The following is a 21,633-nucleotide window of genomic DNA, read 5'->3' on the forward strand; positions in this document are numbered from 1 at the left end:
TGAGCATGACAGAGACCTCGGGGGGACATCCAAGATTGATGCATATATTATACTACACCCTGCAGCACTATTGTCATTTCTCGAGAGCAAGGGGGTATCGAATGCCAGATCTTTTCCTCGTCACACCGCATGAAAGAAACATAACATTTCTACCAGTCTAGGTGGCACTTGAGTTATGAATTCAAATAAATTGAATTGTGTAGTCTGTGCTAATGATGGAACAATACGTAAAGATTTCTATTCTTAATCAGCATTCAACCTTGTGGGCCTGCTCCCAGTATCCCACTTGCTTGTACATGTCAATGGCATCCTTGATTCGGTCAGCTTTAATGTACATCCGTTCTGCAGCCTGAAGATAAAAAAAGAAAATAGGTTGGTTCAAGTTATTCAACCATGAAAGACTTAAAACTCTTCAATAATTCAGTATACTTACATCAAATCTAAATAAATCAATGAGATTATTTACACTCAATTTTAATGTGATGCATTGTCATTGTGTAATTAAATAAGGTTCATATGAATCTGCATTAGTTACCAAAAGGAGCCCTTCCAAATTGTAAAATTACACACTGTGATAGCTTAAAGCATTTATAAGTAGGTATATACCGTACAGACTTTTAAAAAAAAGTTAAATGTCCAATTGTTTCTTCGGTTCAGTTCATGAAACTAGGTCACAAAACGTATCTTGTCAAATACAATCATATAATTTCCACCCTGCAAACCATTAATACATTCTTCTTCAGTAAGAACTTCTGTTATGCATGTTGGTCATATCATTAAAAACTAAGCACAATGAGCTGCAATAAAATGGCGCTCTCAGTTGTTCAGCCGCTCCCATAACATGTATATGAAGAACCCCAATCTTTATGGGATGCGTGAAAATCGTGCATGAAATGTGAAATTATACTTCACCTCCACAGAATCTCAACAGTGCAGAAGGAGGCCATTTGGCCCATTGAGGCTGTACCGATCCTCTGAAAGAGCCCACTCCTCTGCCCTATCTCCATAACCGCACCTAATCTTTGGGCACTAAGGGGCACTTTATTATGGTCAATCCATCTAACCTGTTCATCTTTAGTTGTGGGAAGAAACCGGAGCACCCGGAGGAAACTCGCACAGACACACGGAGAAAATGCAAACTCCGCACAGACAGTTACCCAAGGCTGGAATTGAACTTGGCTCCCTGGCACTATGAGGCAGCAGTGATACACTGTGCCACCATGCCGCCCTTTAAAATAATATTCTAGGTTTATTGAATTTTGCATGGCCTTGGCAGGATATGAACGCCAATCCTGAAGGCTCTGGATCATTAAACCCAGTGACATTGCCATTCGGCCGCCATGTTAAGAACCACCTGGAACAAATTAAGTGACAGATCAGTTGATACCCAAAACCTACATTTCCTCTCCCTTTGAAAACCCAAACCATCTTTTATAAGGAGAAGCCAAGTCAAACACAGCACCCTGCCTGAAATGAGGCAAGAAATGTAGCCCAATCATCAATCAAGGAAACGTACAACTTACAAAACCGTCCAAATCCGTGACCTCCAAGTTGAACAAGTAAGCAGATGCATGGGAGGGTCACCATTTGCACAGTCCCACCCCAAACCACACACCATCCTGACTTGCTAATATCATCATTCCTTCACTATCACTGGGTCAAAATCCTAGAACTTCCTCCCTTCAGCACTGTCGGTGTACCCTCAACACATGGACTGCAGCAGTTCAAAAAGGCAGCTGACCAACATCTTCTCAAGAGTAATTCGGGATGGGTAACAAATGCTGGCCAGCCAGTGATGCCCACATTTTGTTTTAGAGTTATAAACTTAAGAAACATCCACTCAAAAGCACAAACCAGAGAACTTCAATTCACAAAGGTACTTGTCTAAAAATATTGTTCACAAATTAAGAGATAACCTCACTTGCATTGTAAATGTGGAATCAAGTAGCTCCTGTCAAGGATCCTCTACGTATCTCATGAGTTTAGGATTATTTTCAGATTCACAGGTTTCCTCCAAATTACCCGGAGGGTGGGGGTTGCAGGATATGGGTTTGTGCTTTTTCATGAAAATAAACATAAACTTAATTTCTGCACTGACATGGTTTATGTTGCCATGTCACTCCTTCACAATTAAATATTTTTAATGAAAGCAATGCCCCTAATAACTATGTAAATTCTCCCACGAAAGGCAGTCATTACTGGGATTGCATGTCTCACTGAATGGTATTCCAAAGTGAATGCATTTAGAATAGTGCCAATTGTACAGAGTTGCTGCTGTTGAGCTGGTGCATAATACCCTACCAGTTATTTTTTTTAAAAAATATGTTTGTGTGTGCTCTTCTCTTCTGTATATATATATATATATTATACCTTATTCTGTGCACATAACAGTAAATATACTTTGGTCAAAAACCCAATAAAAAACATTTATTAAAAAAAAAGTGAATGCAGTTAGAAAATCAGTGTGATCAAGGTCAACAAGGTTTTATGAAAAGAGAATAATGTTTTACAATTTTTCTTTTAACAGTTTTTTGATGATGCAACTAGTATGGTAGATAATAGGCAACCAGTGGATGTAGTATATTTTAATTCCCAAAAGACTTCAATGAGGTGCCATTGCAAAAGGTATTATAAGATAGGGGTTCATGGAGTTGGCAGTCATATATTCACAATATAGGGGATTGGTTAATATACAGTGCAGCGTAGGGATAATTATAAGATTTTCAAGTTGGCAGGTTATGATGAGTGGAGTGTTGCAAGGATCTTGCTGAGCCCTAGTTACGTACAAGCTATTTTTTTTAGTTATGTACAATCTTTGCCGATGAAAGCAGGGAGCAGCCGCTCTCGGGATCTACCTGGCTTGCCACATCTCGCAAGATCCAACACGATCTCGTGAGACATTGTGCTGTAAATCCTACCCATTGTGGGCGGGATCATTTTTGGCAAATTGAATAGAATAGAGAAATACAGCACAGAACAGGCCCTTCGGCCCACGATGTTGTGCCAAACTTTTGTCCCAGGTTAATCATAGATCATAGAATTTTGGACACTAAGGGCAATTTATCATGGCCAATCCATCCAACCTGCACATCTTTGGACTGTGGGAGGAAACCGGAGCACCCGGAGGAAACCCACACACACACGGGGAGGATGTGCAGACTCCACACAGACAGTGACCCAAGCCAAAATCAAACCTGGGACCCTGGAGCTGTGAAGCAATTGTTCTATCCACAATGCTACCATGATGCCCTTAAGAACAAATGAGTCTACACTCCATTATTCTACCATAATCCATGTACCTATCCAATAGCCGCTTGAAGGTCCCCAACGTTTCCGACTCAACTACTTCCACAGGCAGTGCATTCCATGCCCCCACTACTCTCTGGGTAAAGAACCTACCTCTGACATCCCCCCTATATCTTCCACCATTTACCTTAAATTTATGTCCCCTTGAAATGGTTTTTTCCACCCGGGGAAAAAAATCTCTGACTGTCTACTCTATCTATTCCCCTAATCATCTTATAAACCTCGATCAAGTCACCCCTCATCCTTCTCCGTTCTAATGAGAAAAGCCTAGCACCCTCAACCTTTCCTCGTAAGACCTACTCTCCATTCCAGGCAACATCCTGGTAAATCTCCTTTGCACCTTTTCCAAAGCTTCCACATCCTTCCTAAAATGAGGTGACCAGAACTGCACACAGTACTCCAAATGTGACCTTACCAAGGTTTTGTACAGCTGCATCATCACCTCACGGCTCTTAAATTCAATCCCTCTGCTAATGAACGCTAGCACACCATAGGCCTTCTTTACAGCTCTATCCACTTGATTGGCAACTTTCAAAGATCTATGAACACAGACCCCAAGATCTCTCTGCTCCTCTACATTGCCAAGAACCCTACCGTTAACCCTGTATTCCGCATTCATATTTGTCCTTCCAAAATGGACAACCTCACACTTGTCAGGGTTAAACTCCATCTGCCACTTCTCAGCCCAGCTCTGCATCCTACCTATGTCTCTTTGCAGCCGACAACAGCCCTCCTCACTATCTACAACTCCACCAACCTTCGTATCATCTGCAAATTTACTGACCCACCCTTCAACTCCCTCATCCAACTCATTAATGAAAATCACAAACAGCAGAGGACCCAGAACTGATCCCTGCGGTACACCGCTGGTAACTGGGCTCCAGGCTGAATATTTGCCATCCACCACCACTCTCTGACTTCTATTGGTTAGCCAGTTCGTTATCCAACTGGCCAAATTTCCCACTATCCCATGCCTCCTTACTTTCTGCATAAGCCTACCATGGGGAACCTTATCAAATGCCTTACTAAAATCCATGTACACTACATCCACTGCTTTACCTTCATCCACATAGATAGATAGATTGGAGAGTTATAGATAGATTGGAAGGGCAGCACGGTGGCCTAGTGGTTAGCACAACTGCCTCACGGCGCTGAGGTCCCAGGTTCGATCCCGGCTCTGGGTCACTGTCCGTGTGGAGTTTGCACATTCTCCCCGTGTCTGCGTGGGTTTCGCCCCCACAACCCAAAAATGTGCAGAGTAGGTGGATTGGCCATGCTAAATTGCCCATTAATAGAAAAAATAATTGGCTAATCTAAATTTTTAAAAAAAAATAGATAGATTGGAGAGTTGGGCAGAGAAATGGCAGATGGAGTTCAATCCAGGCAAATGCGAGGTGATGCATTTTGGAAGATCTAACTCAAGAGCAGACTATATGGTCAATGGAAGAGTCCTGGGGAAAATTGATGTACAGAGAGATCTGAGAGTTCAGGTCCATTGTACCCTGAAGGTGGCAATGCAGGTCGATAGAGTGGTCAAGAAGGCATACAGCATGCTTGCCTTCATCGGATGGGGTATTGAGTACAAGAGTCGGCAGGTCATGTTACAGTTGTATCGGACTTTGGTTAGGCCATATTTGGAATACTGCGTGCAGTTCTGGTCGCCACATTACCAGAAGGATGTGGATACTTTAGAGAGGGTGCAGAGGAGGTTCACCAGGATGTTGCCTGGTATGGAGGGTGCTAGCTATGAAGAAAGGTTGAGTAGATTAGGATTGTTTTCATTGGAAAGACGGAGGTTGAGGGGAGACCTGATTGAGGTCTACAAAATTATGATTGGTATGGACAGGGTTGATAGCAACAAGCTTTTTCCAAGAGTGGGGGTGTCAATTACAAGGGGTCACGATTTCAAGGTGAGAGGGGAAAAGTTTAAGGGAGATGTGCGTGGAATGTTTTTTACGCAGAGGGTGGTGGGTGCCTGGAATGCTTTGCCAGCAGAGGTGGTAGAGGCGGGTATGATAGCATCATTTAAGATGCATCTGGACAGATATATGAACGGGTGGGGAACAGAGAGAAGTAGACCTTGGAAAATAGGCAACAGGTTTAGATAAAGGATCTGGATCGGCGCAGGCTGGGAGGGCCGAAGGACCTGTTCCTGTGCTGTAATTTTCTTTGTTCTTCACATGCTTGGTCACCTCCTCAAAGAAGTCAATAAGACTTGTAAGGCAAGACCTACCCCTCACAAATCCGTGCTGACTATCCCTAATCAAGCAGTGTCTTTCCAGATGCTCTGAAATCCTATCCCTCAGTACCCTTTCCATTATTTTGCCTACCATCGAAGTAAGACTAACTGGCCTGTAATTCCCAGGGTTATCCCTATTCCCTTTTTTGAACAGGGGCACGACATTCGCCACTCTCCAATCCCCTGGTACCACCCCTGTTGACAGTGAGGACGAAAAGATCATTGCCAACGGCTCTGCAATTTCATTTCTTGCTTCCTATAGAATCCTTGGATATATCCCGTCAGGCCCGGGAGACTTGTCTATCCTCAAGTTTTTCAAAACGGCCAACACATCTTCCTTCCTAACAAGTATCTCCTCGAGTTTACCAGTCTGTTTCACACTGTCCTCTACAACAATATGGCCCCTCTCGTTTGTAAATACTGAAGAAAAGTACTCGTTCAAGACCTCTCCTATCTCTTCATACTCAATACACAATCTCCCGCTACTGTCCTTGATCGGACCCACCCTCGCTCTAGTCATTCACATATTTCTCACATATGTGTAAAAGGCCTTGGGGTTTTCCTTGATTCTACCCGCCAAAGATTTTTCATGCCCTCTCTTAGCTCTCCTAATCCCTTTCTTCAGTTCCCTCCTGGCTATCTTGTATCCCTCCAGCGCCCTGTCTGAACCTTGTTTCCTCAGCCTTACATAAGTCTCCTTCTTCCTCTTAACAAGACATTCAACCTCTCTTGTCAACCATGGTTCCCTCACTCGACCATCTCTTCCCTGCCTGACAGGGACATACATATCAAAGACACGCAGTACCTGTTCCTTGAACAAGTTCCACATTTCACTTGTGTCCTTCCCTGACAGCCTATGTTCCCAACTTATGCACTTCAATTCTTGTCTGACAGCATTGTATTTACCCTTCCCCCAATTGTAAACCTTGCCCTGCTGCATGCACCTATCCCTCTGCATTACTAAAGTGAAAGTCACAGAATTGTGGTCACTACCTCCAAAATGCTCCCCCACGAACAAATATATCACTTGCCCTGGTTCATTACCAAGTACCAAATCCAATATGGCCTCCCCTCTGGTCGGACAATCTACATACCGTGTTAGAAAAGCTTCCTGGACACACTGCACAAACACCATCCCATCAACACTATTTGATCTGAAGAGTTTCCACTCAATATTGGGGAAGTTGAAGTCACCCATGACTACTACCCTGTGACTTCTGCATCTTTCCAAAATCTGTTTCCCAATCTGTTCCTCCACATCTCTGCTGCTATTGGGGGCCTATAGAAAACTGCCAACAAGGTGACTGCTCCTTTCCTATTTCTGACTTCAACCCATACTACCTCAGTAGGCAGATCCTTCTTGAACTGCCTTTCTTCAGCTGTTATACTTTCTCTAATTAACAATGCCACCCCCACCTCTTTTACCACCCTCCCTAATCTTGTTGAAACATCTATAACCAGGGACCTCCAACAACCATTTCTGCCCCTCTTCTATCCATGTTTCCGTGATGGCCACCACATCGTAGTCCCAAGTACCGATCCATGCCTCAAGTTCACCCACCTTATTCCTGATGCTTCTTGCATTAAAGTATACACACTTCAACCCATCTCCTTGCCTGCAAGTACTCTCCTTTGTCAGTGTTACCTTCCCCACTGCGTCACTACACGCTTTGGCGTCCTGAATATCGGCTTCCTTAGTTGCTGGACTACAAATCCGGTTCCCATTCCCCTGCCAAATTAGTTTAAACCCTCCCGAAGAGTACTAGAAAACCTCCCTCCCAGGATATTGGTGCCCCTCTGGTTCAGATGCAACCCGTCCTGCTTGTACAGGTCCCACCTCCCCCAGAATGCGCTCCAATTATCCAAATACCTGAAGCCCTCCCTCCTACACCATTCCTGCAGCCACGTGTTCAACTGCACTCTCTCCCTATTCCTAGCCTCGCTATCACGTGGCACCGGCAACAAACCAGAGATGCCAACTTTGTCTGTCCTGGCCTTTAACTTCCAGCCTAACTCCCTAAACTTGTTTATTACCTCCACACCCCTTTTCCTACCTACGTCGTTGGTACCAATGTGCACCACGACTTCTGGCTGCTCACCCTCCCCTTTCAGGATCCTGAAGACACGATCCGAGACATCCCTGCCCCTGGCACCCGGGAGGCAATATACCTTCCGGGAGTCTCGCTCGCGACCACAGAATCTCCTATCTATTCCCCTAACCATTGAATCTCCTATTACTATTGCTTTTCTATTCTCCCCCCTTCCCTTCTGAGCCCCAGAGCCAGACTCAGTGCCAGAGACCTGGCCGCTAGGGCCTTCCCCTGGTAGGTCATCCCCCCTCAACAGCATCCAAAACGGTATGCTTGTTTTGAAGGGGAATGACCACGAAGGATCCCTGCACTGTCTGCCTGTTAGTTTTCTCTCCCCTGACTGTAACCCAGCAACTCTTGTCCAGTACCTTGGGTGTGGCTACCTCACTGTAACTCTTCTCGATAACCCCCTCTGCCTCCCGGATGATCCGAAGTTCATCCAGCTCCAGCTCCAGTTCCCTAACCCGCAGGTATAGTCAGCGGGGACACCGGTGGTATCCCTCACCACCCACATCCTACAGGAGGAGCATGCAACTGCCCTAGCCTCCATCCCCTCTTACTTTACAGAATATAGCTGCCCTGTAGACCAACTGGACCTCCGCCCTCCGACTCTGCTCCCAGTCAGCTGCATTCTGTAAACTCCTGGCTCCCTTCTCGCTCTTTGCGGAAATGAAATGAAAGGAGCACCTTGCACCCTCCTCACCTAACTCCCTCAGTCACCAAACTCTCACTAAAGCACTCAAATGCACCAAGTTCAGCACTCGGTGTAAACAAAGTCTGCACTGTAGCTGGATCCTTTTTATACTGTGAATCTAGTCTCTGAAAACTGGCCTAATCCAATTAACAAGCTCCAGCTGCAAGTACCTACAAGTAGAACCTTGTTTAAAGCTGATTCAAAATTCACCTTCTTCTAAACCAAACAGCAACTTTTAAGTTAATTAACTAAATAAAATAAATACTAGACTTTAGATAAAAATGAATCCTTTTACTCCCTCAGTAGCACTCAAATGCACCAAGTTCAGCACTCCAGTGCAAACGAGTGCAATCTGCACATGAGAGCGAGGCAGTTAGCCTCACTCTAATGTGCAGATTTTTACAGATGCACCCATTTAAAGCATCCTATCTGGCTGCATCATAGCTTGGTATGGCAACTGTTCGACACAAGACTACAGTCTGAACACAGCCCCGTCTATCACGCGAACACACCTCACGTCCATTGGCTGTCTGCACCCCCAGCAGGCTTGGGAAAGTGGGCATCATAATCAAAGATTCCACCACCCGAGTTATTCTCTCTTGCAACCTCTTCCATCAGGCAGAAGTCTGAGAACATGCAATAACAGATTCAAAAACAGCTTCTTCCCTGCTGTTATCAGACTCCCGAATGACCCCCTTATGGACTGAACGGATCTCTCCACGCATCTTCTCTACTAAGTAGTACTACATTCTGTAGCCACCGAAGTTGGCCATTCCCTGGAGTTGTTCATCCTGGAGTTCAGTTACTAGTGGTGTACCGCAAGGATCTGTTTTGGGGCCACTGCTGTTTGTCATTTTTATAAATGACCTGGAAGAGGGTGTAGAAGGATGGGTTAGTAAATTTGCAGATGACACGAAGGTCGGTGGAGTTGTGGATAGTGCTGAAGGATGTTATGGGATACAGAGGGACATAGATAAGCTGCAGAGCTGGGCTGAGAGGTGGCAGATGGTGTTTAATGCGGAAAAGTGTGAGGTGGTTCACTTTGGAAGGAGTAACAGGAATGCAGAGTACTGGGCTAATGGCAAGATTCTTGGTAGTGTAGATGAACAGAGAGATCTCGGCCTCCAGGTACATAAATCCCTGAAAGTTGCCACCCAGGTTAATAGGGCTGTTAAGAAGGCATATGGTGTGCTAGCCTTTATCAGTAGGGGGATTGAGTTTCGGAGCCACAAGGTCATGCTGCAGCTGTACATAACTCTGGTGCGGCCGCTCCTGGAGTACTGCGTGTAGTTCTGGTCACCACATTATAGGAAGGATGAGGAAGTTTTGGAAAGGGTTCAGAGGAGATTTACTAGGATGTTGCCTGGTATGGAGGGAAGGTCTTACGAGGAAAGGCTCAGGGACTTGAGGTTGTTTTCGTTAGAGAGGAGAAGGCTGAGAGGTGACTTAATAGAGACATATAAGATAGTCAGAAGGTTAGATAGGGTGGACAGTGAGAGTCTCTTTCCTCGGATGGTGATGACCAACACGAGGGGACATAGCTTTAAATTGAGGGGTGGTAGATATAGGACAGATGTCAGAGAGTAGTAGGGGTGTGGATCGCCCTGCCTGCAACAGTAGTAGACTCGCCAACTTTAAGGGCATTTAAGTGGTCACTGGATAGACATATGGATGAAAATAGAATAGTGTAGGTCAGATAGGCTTCAGATGGTTTCACGGGTCGGCGTAACATCGAGGGCCGAAGGGCCCGTACTGCGCTGTAATGTTCTATGTTCCCTGAAAACAAAATGGAGGAACGCAAAGCATATAGGATAAAATGGAAAATGTTTGCAGCGCCAGCAGGCTGCACCTAGCAGGTGTGGATTCTGTCTGCTAAGAAAGCAGACAGCACCGAAACGAACATTCCGCATACTAATGAGGCAATCACCGGGATAATTAGCATGGTAATGGAACGATTCCAGAGACAATGGACACAATTGGGGAAGCAACTGCAACATTGTAAAGGATACCAGACACTCAGGCACCAGCAAGGTTCAAAAACAAAGAGCCTGGAAGCCCACCCAGTAGCTAAGGAACAGACTCAGTATTGGGGGGATTCAAACATATCGATTGGGAAGAGACCCAATCGATTCCAAGCAGGTAAGGGAGTCCGCCCAAAGGGGTGTGGATCCCTGGGACCTATAAAAGACAGGTCCCACACATGGTTCAGTCTTCTCGTCCAGCCCTCCTCTCTCCTTAACCAGCACTCCTCCGTGGACCAGCACCTCGACCAGCTTTTGCCAAGAAGATCTTGAACGAGAGAGAGGAGGGGGTTCGGACAGCAGCCACCAGCAAGTAAGTGTCTCACAACAATCGCTACCAGAGATAGACACTCCTGACCCCTTTTAACTTATACCAACCTGAAGTCTGCAGACCAGAGCAGAGCAAGAGGCCTTGTTCCCTGACAATACTTATTTCCTTCAAGATAAGTATTAGTTTATTTAGCGGTAGGAATAGCTTAATCCTTTTAGCGTGTGCATGGGTAGTTATTATAATTGTATTACAATAAACTCAGTTGTTTGAACTTACTAATTGGTGTATAGTTTTATTGCTTTGAACTTCACCTTGAACTTGTGGCAGTATCTTAACGATACCTGGCAACTCAAGAGCTAAGTAAAGAAACAGAGCCAAATTGAGTGTTAAGCACACTCACCCAGAACGACCAACATTTAGTGGCAGACTCTGCCGGGACTCGATTAGAAGTGGCCCCCCTACTCCGAGAGAACCCAGAAATTTGAATTGGAAATCCAATTGGGAAAGGAAAAACCACAAGTGTTCAAGGAGTTCAAATCAATAGTCATAATTCGGAAGTGTGTTTTTGCTTGCGTAACTAACAGGGTTGTAAGGTTAAACCGAGAGATTTTTGTTGCGTCAAACTGTCGGGAGTTTTATAATCGGAACATAGCGAAAGCCGTACCCGTATTTTAAAAGCATTACCGTATCATCCCTTTTTCCAAATTAAAGCGAGAAAGAGGAAATGGCCATGCAGGCAATGGAACGCCTCATGAACCCAGAGCAATTCGTGGTCGCAGCGACCAGCAGTAGCAGAGTAGGCCAGTGTCCCGTATGGGAGCTGGAACTCAGGAAATATCTCAAAGGGAAAGGATGGCCCCTTTGGAGTGAGTTTTGTGTGAATGAGGAGACAGGTCCCGGGAGTATAGGACATACTTGGTGGGAGAACCTTTCTCAAATTCACAAGAAGAGTTTAGGAAAAGCAAGCAAGCCGATGGCAATTGTGTCCTGCTTGGCACAATTGTGAGGCACAGAGGAGGTCGTTCGGACGCTCCGCAAAGAATTAGAGGAAAGGAATAGGATGGGCAAAGTGGATGTCAGGGACATCGAATAGGAAAACCTAGAGCTAAGAAGGAAACTGGCAGAGGTGGATAGAGAGGTGAATGATGCCAAGAGGGCACATCAGTCTTGTCTAGCCCATCTGAGCAGTTCCCAATCCCAGTATGAGAAAGCCTATCAGGATGTGCAGCGAGCAGTTCTGATAAGGGAAGATTCAGAGAAGCAGGTAAAGGCACTGCAAAGGCAATGCTCTGACCTAAAGGCAGCTTTAAGAGCACTCCATGCTGCCACCACTGAGCAAAGGCAAAGCACAGTAGATCACGCAAAGTGTAGGAAGCAGGTTGCGCAGCTGCAATCTCTGCTTTCCGTACAGAAGGGGTTCCAAGAGACATTTGGAACCCAGTTAGATGAGGAAAATGCCCCAGATCGGCAAGAATTGAGCGAGACAGCGCAGCGCTATGTTCAGGGAACATGTGCGCCAGCAGCGCAACAGAAAAGGAAAGTGCCCCAACCCCCCACAGATCAGGTAGCACCCGCACCTATGAACCCAGTCACCACCCAAAGAAAGGCAACCACAGAAGGCGCACCCGACATCACCTACACCACCCCCTTAACTGTAACACAACTCAGGGACGCGTGTGAGAAAATCACCCCGTTCCTCCCCACTGCAGACACCCACCAATTTTTAGCGAAAGTGAAGCAACAGGCTACCATGTACGGCTGGATGAGCGAGAGCAAGTGAAGCTCACAGTGTTGAGTTTAGACTCATCAGTAGTTGCAGCCCTCCCCGACCCACAGAACGTTGGAGGAGGCACATTAGAGGAAATGCATACATCTATTTTAGACGCGATAGGGTACAACAGAGGAGACCCAGTCGAAGGCCTAAATAAGTGTAGGCAGAAAAGGACAGAGCATCCCACAGCATTCGCAGGAAGGCTGTGGATTCATTTCACTTCCGTTTTTGGCAATTTAGACCGAGCACATTTAACCCGCGATAATATGGTTAAATGGACCAGCACCATAATCTCCCACGCCACAGATGCAGGACAAAATGTCTGCAGGAGTTATGACCCCTCAGAAGAGGCCCATAATGAAAAATGGGTTTTGAAAAGATTGTCCCGCGCTTGGGAACAATCCATCCAAGGCAAGGTTAAAGTAAAGACCCCAGAAGAAGCTCAGGCTGCAGCAGATATACAGGCAGTAAGAGCGCACCAAAACCCCGCATGGGTAAACGAAGGGAAGAACAGCCCCCCACAGAAGTCGCAGGAATGTTACAACTGCGGACAGTTAGGGCATTTCGCAAGGGAATGCAACGGCCCAAAGAGATCTCAGAGAGGCCAGCAGACAGGCACTCTGAACAGGAACAAAGCAAAGCCAATACACAGTATAGAGACGCAGTCAGGACAGACCAATGTGGACGGAACGGACTGACGGTGTTCGGGCTCCCCTACTTGGGTCTGTGACACCCTCTGGGACCGGTCCGGAAGGCCGGTGGTCACAGCAAAAATTAGAGGGAAGCCCATAGAATTACTTTGGGACACAGGAGGGTCCCCCACAACCATTAACTCATCCACTACAGCACAGGCAGACACGTGGCCCACCACATCCACAATTACACTCAGCGGATTTACAGGTCACTCGCAGCAGGGACACATTACAGCCCCTGTATCAATTCAGCTAGGGAACATCTCCACCAGACACCCCATTGTTTTAGTTAATCTGCCCCGCACAGCAGAACGCATACTGGGTATTGATTTTATGAACGCCCACAGCCTGTCGTTCTATCCAGTCAATCAGTGTGTCTGGAGAATGACAAAATCTGACAAGAGCACCCGCAACTCTCACAGTAGGAGAGTATGCAAACAGGATTAGCGCAGTCGGCGACTATTGTTTTGACCCGACCACGCTTAGCATGGACAAACAGGTTAGGGCTGTTTTGAACCGACACAGGACAGCATTTGCCAGTCACCGGCACGACTGCGGCAGAATGACTGGACAAGTTCTAGTTACTGGACCTGACCCGAGACCACAGAGACAGTACCGATTTCCCCTAGAAGCAGAGGGAGAAATTGGAAAGGTTATAGATAGCTTATTAGAGCAGGGTGTACTTAGGACAGTAGCCTCAACTAATAATGCACCTATTTGGCCAGTGAGGAAGCCCGACGGATCATGGCGTCTGACCATTGATTCTCGGGAACTCAACAAAGTTACCCCAGCAGTAGCCCCCACAGTAGCAACAAGTCCCGAGACCATGCTCAAGCAGGGACTCCACTCCAAATATTTCACGGTATTGGACATTAGCAATGGCTTCTGGTCAATTCCATTGGCAAAGGCGTGCCAGTACAAATTTGCCTTCACATTTAAAGGACAGCAGTATACGTGGACATGCCTCCCACAAGGATTCCACAATTCCCCCTCCATTTTCCACCGACAGCTGGCAAATGGATTAGCCAAATTTTCCCGACCCGAATGTCTGGTACAGTATGTGGACAACCTATTACTGCAGACAGACACCAAGGCAGAGCACATCACGCTTCTGTCCGAGCTCCTGGAAATTTTACAAGAGATTGGATGTAAAGTTAACCCCAGAAAGGTCCAAATATTAGATAATCAAGTGATGTATTTGGGTACAGTCATCACGCACGGCAAACGCGAGATCGAGTTCAAAAGAATTGAATCGATTGTCAAATTGCCCCTTCCCCAGAATGTTTCAGCCCTCCGGTCATTTTTAGGACTGGTTGGGTATTGTCGGAACCATATCAATGGTTTTGCGACAAAGGCAGCCCCACTCTCAGACCTCCTTAAGAAAGGAGCCCCTTGGGAATGGCTTCCGCAGCATACAGAGGCTGTGGAAGAGTTAAAAAAGGCCCTTAGCGCAGCACCCGCGCTACAAGTTCCAGACCAACTCTCCCCCTATGCAATAGAGGTAGCTAGCACAGATCTGACCCTCTTGGCCGTGCTCCTTCAGAAACGGCACGAGCAGCTACGACCAGTGGCTTATGCCTCCAGACTTTTAGACCCCGTAGAACACGGATTTTCAGCCTGCGAGAGGCACCTACTAGCAGTTTTTTGGGCAGTTCAGTACTTCTCGTACATTACCGGACTTAATCCCATCACCATTTTGACCGAGCACACCCCCACACAGTTACTTTTAGACGGTCGACTGAAGGATGGTTCAGTGAGCCAGATAAGAGCAGCTAGATGGACACTACTGTTACAAGGATGGGACATAACAGTTAAACAGACCAAAACACACACATTTTTAGCCGACAACCTCCAATATCCAGGACAACCGCATGAATGCGAGATTGTAGCATCCCTACACAACACAGGACCCTTCATTGCAAAGACGCCCCCCAGGAAGATAGGGAATTCAAGCCAGAGACCCCAGCACACAGACACGTGTGCCCCATTTAAAATATATGTGGACAGTTCATCCACAGTTTTAGATGGAGAACGCATCACTGGATGCGGGATTTTTGTTGAGGATGCGCAGGGTCGCGCACTAGAAGAGATTGCATTAAAATTACCAGGTCACTTAGGCGCGCAGGCAGCAGAGCTCGCGGCCATTGCTTATATAGTGGACCACCCAGATTCGTTCCCCAGCCCAGCAGACATATATTCGGACAGCTTATACGTCTGTAACAGCCTGACCGATTTTCTACCCCTGTGCAGGACAAGAGGTTTTGTCTCCGCAGACGGGAAGCCCCTTCCATCAGCCCCATTACTCCACCATATCCTAGAGAAGGCAAAGGATAGGACGTATGGCATCATTAAAGTTAGAAGTCACCACAGGTCATCCCCCCCCCCCCCCCCCCCGGAAATGTAAAAGCCGACGCACTGGCAAAAGCAGGTTCAAGGCGAGGTCACCTTTGGACACCCCCAGCTAGCGCACCAGCTAGCGCCCCTGTGAGTGCAGTTCAGGTCTCACAGACAGAAATCAAAGATTTAGTACAGGCACAGAAGGAGGACGAAAATCTCCGGGAGATTTTTAAAGGAAACTTTGTGGCCCAGTACAATAGATTCAAACACGCTTTGACCACACATGAGGGTGTGATCATTAAAGATAAATTGTATGTGGTTCCTGAACAGGACAGGAATCAAATGATTGCCTTATTCCATGACAGTCATGGACACCAAGGGATCGACCCTACCACAAGACACCTTAGACAACTCGGTTGGTGGCCCAACTTACGACAAGATGTAACCCACTATATTGAGAATTGTTTAATTTGCGCACAGAATAACCCGGAGAGGTATTCAAAGAATGCACAACTCAGCCACACTCGCCCCGTTAATGACCCCTGGACAAACCTCCAGATCGATTTTATAGGACCATTGCCCCCTTGCAGGAATGGCTATAAATATGTTCTGGTGGTCATAGATACCTTTACCAAAAGGGTAGAGGCATTCCCTTCACGCACCAACATAGCAAAGACAGCTGCAAAGATCCTGACCCACCACATCTTTACGAGATGGGGTCTCCCCAGAAGTATAGAGTCAGATCAGGATCTCACTTTACAGGATGGGTCATGAAGAACGTCCTGACCATATTCGGAATAAAACAGAATTTTCACATTGCGTATCACCCCCAGTCAAGCGGGATAGTAGAATGCATGAATCGGACCCTAAAATCGACCCATAGGAAGATGGTACAGGAGAACAATTCGACTTGGGATTCAGTGCTCCCATTCGCTCTAATGTTCATCCAAAATACAGTTTCATCATCTACAGGTTTCACCCCACACACACTCATGACCGGACGCCCTATGAAAGGATCAGAATTCCTTTTAGGACTGGACATGACCAGCCCAGAAGTGACGGCCCTCGCACACGAGAAAGCAGTCAAAGAATTAGTTGAGACTGTAAGGTCTGCACAGTTAGCAGCCGCAGTAACATTGGGAAAAAGACGGAAACAGAGCAGGGAATGTTTCAACAAGAATGTACACCCCACAGAATTTCAGGTTGGGCAACAGGTTATGCTATCTGTTTATAACCCCAGCACGTTTTTGGCTCCTAAATTTTCCGGCCCGTAATCAATTTCGGACAAAATCAGCCCCTCAGTATACAGAATTAAATATCCAAACGGTAAGACTGCGTGGTTTCATATTAACCAGCTAAAGGCTTATGGAACACAGTCAAACCACACGCACCATGTCCTGCTGGATGCAGCAGAACACCTCGCCCCGCCCACAAGAGACACATTTCCACCCTCCCCCCTCACAGACCAGTTCCTCATCGGACTCGACCTCGACTCCGCCCACTGACTCCAGACCACGCCCCGGAACGCCCACAAGCTGCCACAGCAGAGACAGTGACAGTGACTGTGAGACTGCGGACAGCCACAGCACTCCACCCTACAGCCCCCACTTCAGCGACTACGACCCCGACTCCAGTGACCCCATGGAGATCACCTACATTAAAACTCCGGACCCACACCTACACCCACCACCCAACGCTGACGACCCTGACAACGCTCCTTCAATTTTAGACCCCACGATTTGGCACAGGGACAATTCTTAGCGACTTGTCCGCAATGACGAGACTGACCCCCGGTCACACAATGCAAAGATTGCATGCCTGATCCATACAAGGGTATGGGATCCGGGAGAAGAGGATGACTTGATATCTGACTCCTGACATGGCAACCCCTTTGCGACCCTGTTCGCAGAGCATGAGGAGAAGTGAGGTGTCCAGATGATGTAAAAAGAGGAACCGCTTGAGAGAAGCGCTGTCCTTTCTGATGGAACCTGCACGTATGTTTGTTTGTTTGTATTTTAAATGTTTGATTTGGAGATTGGCCACTTACTTTTCAGCTGAAAAGCTTGTGGCCACCTCACATGCACGTTAGTTTATCCGCCGATATTTCTGAGAACTTCACTCAGTTGAAATGTCCTCTGGTGAACCGACAATGTTCACGACTTGTCTTCTGTTTACAGATGTTGGAGCATCTTGGCTCCTCCCCTTTTTTTTAGGCGCCCCTCTATTCTGGGAATAGAGGCTGCAATTCCACTACGACTACATTCTTGCCCGTTCATTTCAGGTTGCTCAGACAGTGGAGAAACGGCATTGAGGACCCGCCCTGTCTGAGGACCCCTCTTTGGTCAGCTAAGCTCGGATACAGCACAGCACGCCCTACCCGGGGATCCCATACAACTCTTACCCGTAGCGGCCCATACGCAACTCATTCGACCTTTTCGTTTCTAAACCTTGGTTTCATTTTTGTTTAAGGTAGCCCTTCGGCCGCCACTCCATATGCTATTTACTATCCAAGAACATTTTTGGGATGGTAAAATTCAACACTCTGCGAGACCGCTCGCACTGGTTTAATGGATAAGTATATGTCTGGTCCTAAATCCGTTTTTGAAAAAAAAAAATGAGGGAGTCACATGGAGGTGACCATCATAAAGGGAAAATTGGAACACGAGGACAGATATACTTAAAGTCAAGATATTAAGCTGAACACTAACAGATAATATGCTTGATCCCCTTAGCTTTCGGACGTTCAGGAAAGGAACCGAAGCAACAGCACAGAGAAGAGAAGATGAAGAGCACTCGAATTGCTATGTTTTTAGCTATTGTGGCATCTGTGTGGTTGCGCGTTGACGCGGGCCCACTTTCCCACAGTACAACGTTTGCTAACTTCTCGCAAACCCAGACCACCCCCAGCCCAGTCCATTGTCTCTGGAATCGTTCCATTACCATGCTAATTATCCCGGTGATTGCCTCATTAGTATGCGGAATGATTGTTTCGGTGCTGTCTGCTTTCTTAGCAGACAGAATCCACACCTGCTAGGTGCAGCCTGCTGGCGCTGCAAACATTGTCCATTTTATCCTATATGCTTTGCGGTCCTCCATTTTGTATTCAGGGAATGGCCAACTTCGGTGGCTACACTCCCTCCTTGTGATCCTTATGAGAAATCATGAAGGATCACCTAACTACGGTGTCTTTGGGTCCCCTGACCTCAGCGAGTTCCATGGCTTTTATTCTTTCCTCAACTATGGCAAAAAAAATTGTAACTAACAGTTTCTGATTGGCGTTATGTCAAAGGGGACATGCATTACCAATTCGAATCGGGAACCTCTAACTATCTCAATAAACTATCCTCATCTCACATTTAAAACATCCTATAACATTCTAAACCCTTACTCATTCATGCAACAGCATCTTTACATTTCGTTTTCTGACTTGGCAGTCGAGCGCAGAACATTATAATACATACGCAACAATCTTTATTTACAGATAGTATCAAAATTAAATCTTTTATTATACATCAAGGGGTTGGGGGGATTGGTGGAATCCGAAAATGGGGGATTGTACTCTGTACACTGTTGAGGCCCGCGAACGGTGGGCTCTCCTTCTCCATTTCCTCACCCTGAGGGTCTGGACTATGATACATAGGACTGCAATCACCAAAAGTGATTCTATTACATATGACAAGGAGTACCATGTCAGAAATTTGGTACACCAGGTCGGGGTACTGTTACCATTGACTGGGCTGGGGGTGGTCTGGGTTTGCGAGAAGTTACTGCAGACAACTTCCAACCTTTGAAATACATGGGCATTTAGTGCCATCGAGGGGGTAATTTTATCCCACAAGATTGGGAAGGAAACATTTGATAAAATCTCAAAATCAAATCTGACCCCATCACGAACTTGCCCACACATGGTTTAAATGGAGGCAGGAAGATAGGCAGGCAACCCACTTCCAGGATAGTCATTTATATATTTTAATGAGGCTGCATGCTTCTGATTTTATCTCAGGAAATCTGAAAGGCAGGTGAGGACAGGTGAAGGATTGAGTATTTTTTCAGAACTAACTGTGGAACTAAAGGAACAGGAGTTCTGCCCCACCCCCCAACCCAGGCCCCAAGCTAACTTGCTTCTATCCCACCATCAGATCCGCCCAGCTTCTCTGATTCCACTTTCCCAGTATTAAACCCTTGGTTTTGATCACTACCAAAACCCTCAGCACTGCCCTTGATTTCTCTTTAACCCTCCACACTATGCCGTATCCCCATCTCTCATGATTATTATCCCAAGAAGCCAAAAACCTCTCTGTTCCTCTGGTGTGCACCCTCTTGACAAACAAATAAGCCTAACAATCAGGCTGACTTCGGGGTAGTGAAACTGTCAAAACAAAAACACACAAACGTGCATTGTGGAGTCAGAACTTCCCAGCAATTCTGTGGAACCTGGACTTCTGAGTTTTTAAAAGCTTTGTTCATGGGACGTGGGCGTCACTGCCTGAGCCAGCATTTATTGCCCATCCCCAATTGCTCAAGGGGACAGTTAAGAGTCAACCACATTGCTGTGGGTCTGGGGTCACATGTCGGCCAGACCAGATAAGGAAGGCAAATTTCCTTCCCTAAAGGACATCAGTGATCCAGATGGGTTTTTACCACAATTGACAACGGTTTCATGGTCATCATTAGACTTTTAATTCCAGATATTTTATTGAGTTTAAATTCTATCACGTTCCATGGTGGGATTCGAACCCGGATCCCATAAGAATATAGGAACATAAGAACTAGGAGCAGGAGTAGGCCATCTGGTCCCTCGAGCCTGCTCCACCATTCGATGAGATCATGGTTGATCTTTTGTGGACTCAGCTCCACTTTCCAGCCCGAACACCATGACCCTTAATCCCAGTCCAAAGATGTGCGGGTTAGGTGGATTGGCCATGCTAAATTGCCCGTAGTGTAAGGTTAATGGGGGGATTGTTGGGTTACGGGTATATGTGGGTTTAAGTAGGGTGATCATTGCTCGGCACAACATTGAGGGCCGAAGGGCCTGTTCTGTGCTGTACTGTTCTATGTTCTATATCGATTGGGAAGAGACCCAATCGATTCCAAGCAGGTAAGGGAGTCCGCCCAAAGGGGTGCGGATCCCTGGGACCTATAAAAGACAGGTCCCACACATGGTTCAGTCTTCTCGTCCAGCCCTCCTCTCTCCTTAACCAGCACTCCTCCGTGGACCAGCACCTCGACCAGCTTTTGCCAAGAAGATCTTGAACGAGAGAGAGGAGAGGGTTCGGACAGCAACCGCCAGCAAGTAAGTGTCTCACAACGATCGCTACCAGAGATAGACACTCCTGACCCCTTTTAACTTATACCAACCTGAAGTCTGCAGACCAGAGCAGAGCAAGAGGCCTTGTTCCCTGACCCGGCAGTTCCTTCGAGATAAGTATTAGTTTATTTAGCGGTAGGAATAGCTTAATCCTTTTAGCGTGTGCATGGGTAGTTATTATAATTGTATTATAACAAACTCAGTTGTTTGAACTTACTAATTGGTGTATAGTTTTATTGCTTTGAACTTCACCTTGAACTTGTGGCGGTATCTTAACGATACCTGGCGACTCCAGAGCTAAGTAAAGAAACAGAGCCAAATTGAGTGTTAAACACACTCACCCAGAACGGCCAACAATTCTACCCTTCACCCGATGTCTGTCTATATATTTACATTGTGTATTTATCATATGTCCTATGTTTTTCACATATGCAACAATCTGCCTGGTCTATACGCAGAACAATACATTTCATGTACCTCGATATGCATGACAATAAATCTAATATACCAGATCAAAGGTCATCATAATAGATGCATATAATAGGTTTGGTATCTATCTGATTGTTGAGCACTGAGTAGAGAGATATTGGTTTGATTATGATGGCCATGTGAACAACATCATTTAGTCCACAGAAAACAATCACTTATGTAAAATCAAGCCCAGGGAAATATGAAGGATATATGATTCTCAACCCTCTCAAATAATCCCATGGTCCAATGCTATATTACCAACATTGTGGCAGCCACGCATTTTTTGACTCTCCCCGTTTCAAGTCCAGACTGACTACTTCTCAGTCACCTTCCTGCTGCACACTACAAACTCAACCAATGCTTCCACAATCAGTCTCCACCAGAATTTCAATTCTCATCATGAGCTGCACAACAGAAATCAATTTAACCTTGT

The 21,633-nt window shown here is 46.2% G+C and overlaps 1 protein-coding gene across 1 annotated transcript in view; it reads right to left on the minus strand.

Moving 5' to 3' along the window:
• ift172 (intraflagellar transport 172) overlaps positions 1-21,633 on the minus strand; it is a 226,127-nt gene that overhangs the window by 104,490 nt on the left and 100,004 nt on the right. Inside the window, exon 26 of the mRNA XM_038800014.1 lies at positions 260-349. Within this exon, the coding sequence (XP_038655942.1) occupies positions 260-349 (90 nt within the window). The remainder of the gene's footprint in view (positions 1-259; positions 350-21,633) is intronic.

Source organism: Scyliorhinus canicula, chromosome 6 (assembly GCF_902713615.1).
Source record: "Scyliorhinus canicula chromosome 6, sScyCan1.1, whole genome shotgun sequence".
NCBI lineage: Eukaryota > Metazoa > Chordata > Chondrichthyes > Carcharhiniformes > Scyliorhinidae > Scyliorhinus > Scyliorhinus canicula.